Genomic DNA, 10127 nt, shown 5'->3' on the forward strand with positions numbered 1-10127 from the left:
GCACAAGTGGAAAAGGGCATCACGTAAATCACTAGACAATCACTAAACAAAAGAAAGACCGGAGAGAGAAAGCACAGACAAAAAAAAGGCTAGACTAAAGAAACACTACAGTGAAAGGAAAGCTGTGACACACCAAATCTGTCATTCATAACCCTAACACACACACACACACACCCCATACATGGGTGTGTTTTCTTTTTTTTGTGACTTTGATGAGAATTGGAAGTTGTGTGTGCGTTTATATTGACTGAACTAAGCAGTGTATTCGGAATGTGTTTTTTTTTGTGTTGGGCTGACACACCGCTAATTGTCTACTCTTTTGTCTTTCATCCCCTTAGGAAGCCAGCCAGCCTCTGAATCTGACCTCCAAGCCCAAGGGGATGGACATGGGGAAGAGCCCCAGCCCGCAGATCTTTGAGCTGGGCTCGCTGACTCTTCAGGGTGGGTACAGACCCAGGGACAACCATAGAGACAGCCCTTCACGGCCTGCACTTAACCTAGGTCAGTATACACACACATACACTACATTCAAAAGTTTGGGGTCACTTAGAAATGTCCTTCTTTTTGAAAGAAGCACACATTTTTTGTCCATTTAAAATAACAATCATCACAACATTATTTTGTGCTGTTCTGTGAAGGGAGTAGTACACAGCGTTGTATGAGATCTTCAGTTTCTTGGCAATTTCTCACATGGAATAGCCTTCATTTCTCAGAACAAGAATAGACTGACAAGTTTCAGAAGAAAGTTCTTTGTTTCTGGCCATTTTGAGCCTGTAATTGAACCCACACATGCTGATGCTCCAGATACTCAACTAGTCTAAAGAAGGCCAGTTGTATTGCTTCTTTAATCAGAACAACAGTTTTAAGGTGTGCACATGATTACAAAGTGGTTTTCTAATGATCAATTAGCCTTTTAAAATGATAAACTTGGATTAGCTAACACAACTTGCCATTGGAACACAGGAGTGATGGTTGCTGGTAATGGGCCTCTGTACGCCTATGTAGATTATCCATAAAAAAATCTGCCATTTCCAGCTACAACAGTCATTTACAACATTAACAATGTCTACACTATTTCTGATCAATTTCATGTTATTTTAATGGACATTTTTTTTAAATTTTCTTTCAACAATGAGGACATTTCTAAGTGACCTCAAACTTTTAAAAATGGTAGTGCGCACACACACACGCCGGCCAGTTTGTTAGGTACATGAAAATGCTACACATGGTTCACTCCTACAGACAGTCACAAGTCCGTAACTTGCCATATAAAGTAGACAAACCGGCATCGAGGCATCCGGTTACTGTTTGATTGAACATTAGAATGGGCAAACCGAGTGACCTAAGCAACTGAGTATGTTATGATCGTCGATGAAAGGCACGCCATTTCCAGTGTCTTAAACTGTCGACCTACTGGGCTTTTCACCCGCGAAAAGGTTTACCAAGAATGGTGTGACAAACAAAAAGCACACTGTCATGGGCAGTCCTGTGGGCGAAAACAGCTTGTTGATGAGAGAGGTCGAAAGAGAATGACAAGAATCGTGCAAGATAACAGGCGGGCCACAAACAGACAAATAATGGTGCAGTATAACAGTAGTGTGCAGAACGGCATCTCAGAATGCACAACTTGTCGGTCCTTGTCGGGATGGGCTATTGCAGCAGACGACCACACCGGGTTCCACTCCTATCAGCTAGAAACAAGAAGAAGCGGCTCCAGTGGGAACGCGATCACCAACTCTGGACAATTGAGGAGTGAAAAAACATTGCCTGGTCTACGAATCCTGGTTCCTGTTGCGTTCCTGTTGCATCATACTGATGGCCGAGTCAGGATTTGGCGTAAGCAGCATGAGTCCATGGTCCCATCCTGCCTGGTGTCAACTGTACAGGCTGGTGGTGTATTGGTGTGGGGAATGTTTTCCTGGCACCCCTTAGGTCTTTTGACACCAATTGAGCAATATTTGAAAGTCACACCTTTTAGAATCCACTCCCCGAATAATTCAGGTTGTTCTGGAGGCAAATAGGGGTTACGGGCCGGTACTAGATGGGTGTACCTAATTAACTGCCTTTATGTATACGCACACACACGCCTACCTCCGCTCATGCCATTCCTCAGCTTCAGACATGTCAACACCCTGACTGTGTGTGTGTGTGGTGAGAGAACCTGTTCTTCAGGGCTTGTGCGCTACCATCCCCGTTTCCTATCAGATGCAATAGGTTGTATTCCGATACTTTGACTCACTTTTATATTGACATTTGCAACCTGTTGTCGGTGCCCTGCCCATTTGAGCTGTTAATGACAATTTTTCCCTGATTTTTCTTCTTCTTTTCACTCACTCACTCACTCACTCACTCACTCACTCACTCACAGGTTTCCTGGGAGAGGGGGATGTGGTGACCCAGGCCATCCACGATGCCCAGCAGCTGCTGTGGAGTCATGGGCCGGGCGGAAGAGAGAGGGAGCGAGAGAGAGACTGCACTGCCAGGATGGTAAGCCATTGTCTAAAGTCACTCTCTCCTGTCACACACGCAGGCTTAGGGTCGTGGGTGGGTTCAGGGCCAGGTTTAGGGTTACAGGGATCCGTGGTCTCACAGTGGCTGTTATAGACTGGAGAATGTCTCAGCTACACACACACACACACACACACACACACACACACTGAGAAAGTCTCAGCCATGTCCTCAAGCAGGAACAACAGCTGCTGTAAACTCATAACAGTGTTCTTATAAACACTGGTGATGACTCACCTTTCTCCTTTGTCCACCGCTCCCCTCCTCTCCGCCTTCTCTCTCTCCTCCTCCTTTTCTCTCCAGAGTCATAGATACAATGTTCGGCCATGTGTGTTTCAAATGTAGACTTTTCATGGACTCCACAGTGGCACCAAAATCTCCAAGACAAGTCCTTTCTTCAGCAGTGACAATGTCATGTGGAGCATTTGGTGCCATCATAGAGGAGAGTCCTTATGTCTTTCACCCCTCCGCCATCCTCTCTTTCCTTCCCTCAGGTTGAAAACACAATTCTCTCCTCCTCATCCCTCTATTTCCTGCTTTCTCGTTTCCACCCCTGCTTTCAAACACCGGCTGACATGAGAAACCTCTCCCTGCTCAGCCAGAAAGTGCTGTTCAACACACACACACACACACACACACACACACACACACACACACACACACACACACACACACACACACACACACACACACACACACACACACACACACACACACACACACACACACACACACACACACACACACAGAGAGACAGAAAATGATAAATGCTCTCTTCAGACCTCTTTTTACGGCCACAACATTCAAATTTGTCTACCCATGTGGGTACAGGTGTAGGCCTGTGTCTGTCAGGTGTGTGTATTACTCTCTCTGTCTCTGTGTAGGAGCATAAGGAGTCTGGTCGCAGCGACAGGCTGCCACACCAAGACCGGGGAGAGAACAGACAAACCCGCCAAACCAACGAGGACCACCACAGCAGTGACTCTGAGGGTAGGCCCTCCAAAACTGCCTGATCAAAAATAACACGTGGTTTAGATGGTAGAGGGCAAGCATCATAGTAAGTCTAGAGCTTAGGGTTAGTGTTCTCCTTTCCTTTATCTACACTGATCTGAACACAGAGCAGGGGAAAGCAACATGGAGGTTTTCTTGTCCAGTATTTGTTTTCACCTTTCCTGTTCTTTTACAAGTGAACTTGAAGGAAAGTAGATTTGTTGTTGGCCACTGACTGTCCCCCTCCTGCAGGCCCCCTGTCTGCTCCTGGTGTGGGGTTGTTTGCAGAGGTTCGCAGTCCCCCCTCCTCCGTCCACATCAAGAGGCCCATGAACGCCTTCATGGTCTGGGCCAAAGACGAGAGGCGACGTATACTACAGGCCTTCCCTGACATGCACAACTCCTCCATCAGCAAGATACTGGGTGAGCATGGACACACACACACACACACACACACACACACACACACACACACACACACACGGGACATAAAGCATGCACTAATTGGGATTAATAGAGTCGTATGAAATTGAATTGACATGCAAAACACACACATGCTGTCAGTCAATGAGCATTGTAATTGTGTGTTTGTGTATAGTCTTTGTATAAATATTGTTTGTGTGTGTGTGTGTGTATCTATTCCGGGTGTGTCACCTCCTGTAGTCCTGGCAGAGAGGGGACAAGCGAGGGCACGATCTGCCACCTGCTTCCCCCGGTGACAGGAACCCCCCCGCCCACACACACACACAAATACAGCCACGCACCTCTTTCCTCTGACCAAACACTCACATTCCATTCCATTGTGGAGCACTGGAGACACTCATGCTATCCCTCTCCTCTCCTCTCCTCTCCTCTCCTCTCCTCGTCCCCTCCCTCCCCATCGAACGTAGTTCAGCTAACTCCTTTCTCTGGAAGTCTGTGTCCAACTAGTTTCAAGTCTTAATGTCACGAGCACAAGTGCAGTGGAATGCTTTCTTGCCAGCTCTAAACCCAACAATACTGTAGTACTAAAAATAACAGAAGGTAGAACAAAAAACATACGAGAAATCAAATTAGAAATGAGAAGAACAGGAGAAAGTAAGAAGCTATATACAGGGTCAGTATCCAACATTATATTTACAATGTGCAGGGATACTGGAGTGATGGAGGTAGATACAGTTGAAGTCAGAAGTTTACATACACCTTATCCAAATACATTTAAACTCAGTTTTTCACAATTCCTGACATTTAATCCTAGCATAAATTCTCTGTCTTAGGTCAGTTAGGATCACCACTTTATTTTAAGAATGTGAAATGTCAGAATGTCAGAATAATAGTAGAGAGTGATTTATTTCATCACATTCTCAGTGGGTCAGAAATTTACAGACACTCAATTCATATTTGGTATCATTGCCTTTAAATTGTTTAACTTGAGTCAAACGTTTCAGGTAGCCTTTCACCAGCTTCCCACAATAAGTTGGGTGAATTTTGGCCCATTCCTCATGACAGAGCTGGTGAAACCGAGTCAGGTTTGTAGGCCTCCTTGCTCACACACGCTTTTTCAGTTCTGCCCACAAATATTCTATAGGATTGAGGTCAGGGCTTTGTGATGGCCACTCCAATACCTTGACTTTGTTGTCCTTAAGCCTTTTTGCCACAACTTTGGAAGTGTGCCTGGGGTCAATGTCCATTTGGAAGACCCATTTGCGATCAAGCTTTAACTTCCTGACTGATGTCGCTTAATATATCCACCTAATTTTTCTTCCTCATGAAACCATCTATTTTGTGAAGTACACCAGTCCCTCCTGCAGCAAAGCATCCCCACAACATGATGCTGCCACCCCCATGCTTTACGGTTGGGATGGTGTTCTTCGGCTTGCATGTCTCCCCCTTTTTCCTCCAAACATAACGATGGTCATTATGGCCAAACAGTTCTATTTTTGTTTCATCAGACCAGAGGACGTTTCTCGAAGAAGTATGATCTTTGTCCCCATGTGCAGTTGCTAACCGTAGTCTGGCTACAGCCACGCACCCCTTTCCTGTGACCAAACACTCACATTCCATTCCATTGTGGAGCACTGGAGACACTCATGCTATCCCTCCCTCCCTCCCAACTAACTTACAAGGGTCAACTCACTGGTAAATAGCTAACGGCTACAGTCTTATTTATGGCTTGGGCATAGAATCTGTTCAGGAACCTGTTGGTATCAGACCATATGCACCCGTACTGCTTGCCATGCAGAAGCAGAGAGAACAGTCTATGGCTTGGTTGGTTGCTGTCTTTAATGATTTTCCGGGCATTCCTTTCACACCGTCTGATATAAAGGTCATGGATGGCAGGGAGCTTGACCCCAGTGATGTACTGGGCTGTCCGCACCACCCTCTGTAGTGCCAAGCGATCGAGGGCGGTGCTGTTGCCATACCAAGCAGTGGTGCAGCTGTAGAACTTTTTGAGGATTTGAGGGCCAATGCCAAACCTTTTCAACCTCGCTTTCTTCACAACTGTGCGCACGTGTGTGGAACATTTTAAGTCCTTAGTGATTTGGACACAGAGGAAATTGAAGCTCTCGACCCACTCCAATGCTGCCCCCCCCCTTTCCCAACTAGGAAAAGCCTATCTATTCTTGTACAGAAAGCCCTCTATTCTTTAGTCTGACATTGTCTCTCTCTCTGTTTTGTCTATGTCCCTCCTTCCCTCCAGGAACGAGATGGAAGTCTATGTCTAACCAGGAGAAGCAGCCCTACTATGAGGAGCAGGCCAGGCTGAGCCGACAGCACCTGGAGCGTTACCCCGACTACAAATACAAGCCCCGCCCCAAACGCACCTGCATCGTGGAGGGGCGGAGACTCAGGGTGGGCGAGTACAAAGCCATGATGAAGAGCAGGAGACAGGAGCAGAGAGGGGCATACACACACAGGTAACACACACTGGAGATGATGTTCTGTTAGAGATTGGCTCTGATAGTGAAGAGAACCTGAGTTGATTTTATGCAGAGCTCTTAGCGAAACAAACTCTGCTCTAGTCCCTCGTGCTTCTTCTGTAAGAACACAAACAAACCCACTGTGGTTAAATAGAAATGCAGGCCTACAGCTGGTTATGTCTTCTATCATAGACAACAATAGAGCAGAGTTTTATTCACTATGACTGTAAAACTGCTCTTGAGTAACAGCAGCTTCGAGGGGTTTGTTCTCTTCAGTCCAGTCCTCTTCTCTGGGTATGGACATGTCCTGAGACATGGTGGTAGACTCCTACATACAACCATGCCTCAGGGCAAACACCTATCCAGTCTTTTCAGATTTAGACAAGGATTTGGGAATTGTTGTACATTCCAGCACCAACGTCCTGTCTCTGTCTGTCTTCCAGTCAATCAGAGCCGCAGAAGCTGCACTACGCCCCAGGCGAGGGCCAATACCCAGGCGGCGGTGGAACGGTCTCCATGCCGACAGTGCCATTCCACCCCGCGCTATTGGAGCACTACCTGCCACGAGTGTTGGAGGCTCCGCCTCCTCGCAGACTTGACGGGCAGATCACACCCACTCCCCTCCACAGAGAGAGGGAGAGACCACCGTACAGCGAGGGGGAGGAGAGTGACAGAGGAGAGAGGAGTGAGGGAGAGCTAGTTCTCCTCACTGACTGAGTGGGAGAGAGGAAGGGAGAGTTTTTAATAGTGATAAAGGAGTAAGGGAGAGCTAGTTCTCCTCACTGACTGAGTGGGAGAGAGGAAGGGAGAGTTTTTAATAGGGATACAGGAGTAAGGGAGAGCTAGTTCTCCTCACTGACTGAGTGGGAGAGAGGAAGGGAGAGTTTTTAATAGGGATAAAGGAGTAAGGGAGTGCTAGTTCTCCTCACTGACTGAGTGGGAGAGAGGAAGGGAGAGTTTTTAATAGGGATAAAGGAGTAAGGGAGAGCTAGTTCTCCTCACTGACTGACTGACTGGGAGGGAGAGAGAGGGAGAGTTTTTAATAGGGATAAAGGAGTAAGGGAGAGCTAGTTCTCCTCACTGACTGACTGAGTGGGAGGGAGAGAGAGAGGGAGAGTTTTTAATAGGGATAGAGGAGTAAGGGAGAGCTAGTTCTCCTCACTGACTGACTGAGTGGAAGGGAGAGAGAGGGAGAGTTTTAATAGGGATAAAGGAGTAAGGGAGAGCTAGTTCTCACTGACTGACTGAGTGGAAGGGAGAGAGAGGGAAAGTTTTAATAGGGATAAAGGAGCAAGGGAGAGCTAGTTGTCACTGACTGACTGAGTGGAAGGGAGAGAGAGGGAGAGTTATAATAGGGATAAAGGAGTAAGGGAGAGCTACTTCTCCTCACTGACTAGCTGAGAGGAAGGGAAGGAGGGACAGAGAGAAAGGAGTGTATGTGTAGACAACTGAATGAAAAGGTGTGTGTGTGTGATGAAGGGGATCTTGGTCCACATCAAGTGTGTCAGAGTTCAACGGTTATATCTTAGCCATGTGATATGACCATGTCAGCAGAGCCCATGACATGTTAGGGTTAGTAGGAGACAGTTGTTTGTTACGACGTTAAAGGTGTCTGACAGCTGAATCTAAAAGATCATTGGTCATGAATCATAGATTGGTCTGTCCATGTTGCTCGTAATAAAGGTACATTCACAATGTGGAATGAGTTGGGATTAGACTTGGGGTACATTACTGTCACCAACAGGCATTGACATAGATGTTTCCCCTAAACACACATCTATTATTTCTAGACCATATCCTTAAAAATATTAGGGCCAGGGTATGAAACATCTGATCTCTCCCTAATGACGTGGGGCGGCAGGGTAGCCTAGTGGTTAGAGCGTTGGACTAGTAACCGAAAAGGTTGCAAGTTCGAATCCCCGAGCCGACATCTGTCTTTCTGCCCCTGAACAGGCAGTTAACTCACTGTTCCTAGGCCGTCATTGAAATTAAGAATTTGTTCTTAACTGACTTGCATAGTAAAATAAAGGTTAAAAAAAAATCAGATTTTGATTCTGACAAGAGAGTGCTGCCCTCTGCTGTTTGGAATGGGCACAGCACCATGAAATATCCCGATCGCTAGAAAGTAAGATTATTTAAAACATTTTTTATTACCAATATTTACAGATGACAGAGGTTGAATAACCCCCATTAATAGCATAGGTAATGAGATGCACTCTGTCAGAATGCACTTTCACTGAACCCTCATCTCCTTTCCAAACAGACTCAGGCTGCACCAAAGTAGTCTAAAGTATAAACTTGTCTCCTTATATCCTCTCCTTCATATGCACTGACAACAAAACAGGACAAGGCAATATGGGGGATTCCTTGTGCGAGAGTTTCTTTCACTTGTCAAGTTCTTTCACATCAGTGCAGGTGGAGTAAAGGAAGCCACTTTAGACTATCAGGATGCACCCAGTGTTTCAGTTTTTGCACTTGCGATAGTAGTTGATCAGCAGTGACATCTAGTGTAATGAGGAGAAATGTCTAAGGAATCTCCCTCCAAGCCCTTATTCTAGATTGATCTCATCCTTCTCTGTTCTCTAGTTGTGTGCAAGCTGTATGTGATGTGTGCATAATGTCTTTCAATCAATTTATTTTGAACGCGGGTTTACAATGTACTTGTCACAGAATGTTATACAAATGTTCTGTAAAATGTGTGTTTCTTTGAGTGTGTGGGTATTGAACGCAAAGGTTGGCCTGAACCCTTTGTCTGTGTATTCTGACACCCTGGCCTCTTGTCTTGACCACAGCTGTTGCTCTGTCCATGTACTGCAGTTTGCCTTGACACAACAGTGCTCCATCTCAATAGTCTTCATGCCGCTTCGTCTCCATCTGCGCTGACCTGAAAGAACTGGACAGGTGAAATTAAGGTTTTCAACCCATGTTATCAGTGCAGATGGAGGAGAAAAACAGAATAGGAATCCATTTGACTGTTGGGATACAGCCTTCATCACAATGTACTGGACAGAAGAGGTCAGATTTGTGGTGTAATCGTATTGATAACTGAGGCAGGCCTGTGGTTAGTTGCTGTTACACTGTTGTAAAGCATTTGGTGAGCAGGATGAAGTGGCCACTGATCTACGGTCAGTTTTACATCTTTGCCTATAACGTTAAGGACAACTTCAACCCAGAGCCAAGGGGATGGCACTGTATAGAGACTGTATCAGAGAAACATGTTTATCTAATTATGACACAAACCCAGAAGAGAACTGTCACCTGTTGTCACCCCTGCTGTTGTAAATATAGATAGATTTTATTTTGTTTATAAGAGCCTGTGTAATTTAAAGGTGTACCTTTTCTGTATGTTTTCTAAGTTGTGGTTTTGTTTTTTGGAAAATAAATTTGGTTGTTATCTTTTGTGTGTTCAGCTGCAATCACGTGCTCCTATATCCCCACAGGAGTCCAGTAATGAGTTCTTACCATACTGACTGAGGTTACCAAGGTACATTTCCACCCCCAGTCCTCATGGTAATGATATTTAGGACCTTACATAAACAGTTGCTTATCAGCTGGGCCTATAGTGAAACTAGAAGGCAAATACACGGTCATAAATCATGATATATTACTGACCAAATGCATAGAAGTCAACTCTTATAGAAATGCAATGTCAGAGTATTAGTGTATTAGGATGTGTTTTAGAGGACATCTTCAGTAGTGGTATTGGTGGTATTCCCAGGGCCAGACAGG

At 45.6% G+C, this 10127-nt stretch overlaps 1 protein-coding gene across 4 annotated transcripts in view; it reads left to right on the plus strand.

Annotated features, from left to right (window-relative positions):
* The window catches only part of LOC118388505 (transcription factor SOX-13-like), a 47949-nt gene extending 38152 nt beyond the window's left edge, over positions 1 to 9797 (plus strand). For all 4 annotated transcript variants that reach the window (XM_035777661.2, XM_035777662.2, XM_035777660.2 and 1 more), the window contains exons 9-14: positions 339 to 501; positions 2369 to 2487; positions 3393 to 3498; positions 3751 to 3921; positions 6179 to 6395; positions 6842 to 9797. In XM_035777661.2, the coding sequence (XP_035633554.2) occupies positions 339 to 501; positions 2369 to 2487; positions 3393 to 3498; positions 3751 to 3921; positions 6179 to 6395; positions 6842 to 7115 (1050 nt within the window). In that variant the 3' untranslated portion in view covers positions 7116 to 9797. The remainder of the gene's footprint in view (positions 1 to 338; positions 502 to 2368; positions 2488 to 3392; positions 3499 to 3750; positions 3922 to 6178; positions 6396 to 6841) is intronic.
* The last annotated feature ends 330 nt before the right edge of the window (positions 9798 to 10127 follow it).

The sequence above is a fragment of the Oncorhynchus keta genome, chromosome 10, assembly GCF_023373465.1.
Source record: "Oncorhynchus keta strain PuntledgeMale-10-30-2019 chromosome 10, Oket_V2, whole genome shotgun sequence".
In the NCBI taxonomy this organism is placed as follows: domain Eukaryota; kingdom Metazoa; phylum Chordata; class Actinopteri; order Salmoniformes; family Salmonidae; genus Oncorhynchus; species Oncorhynchus keta.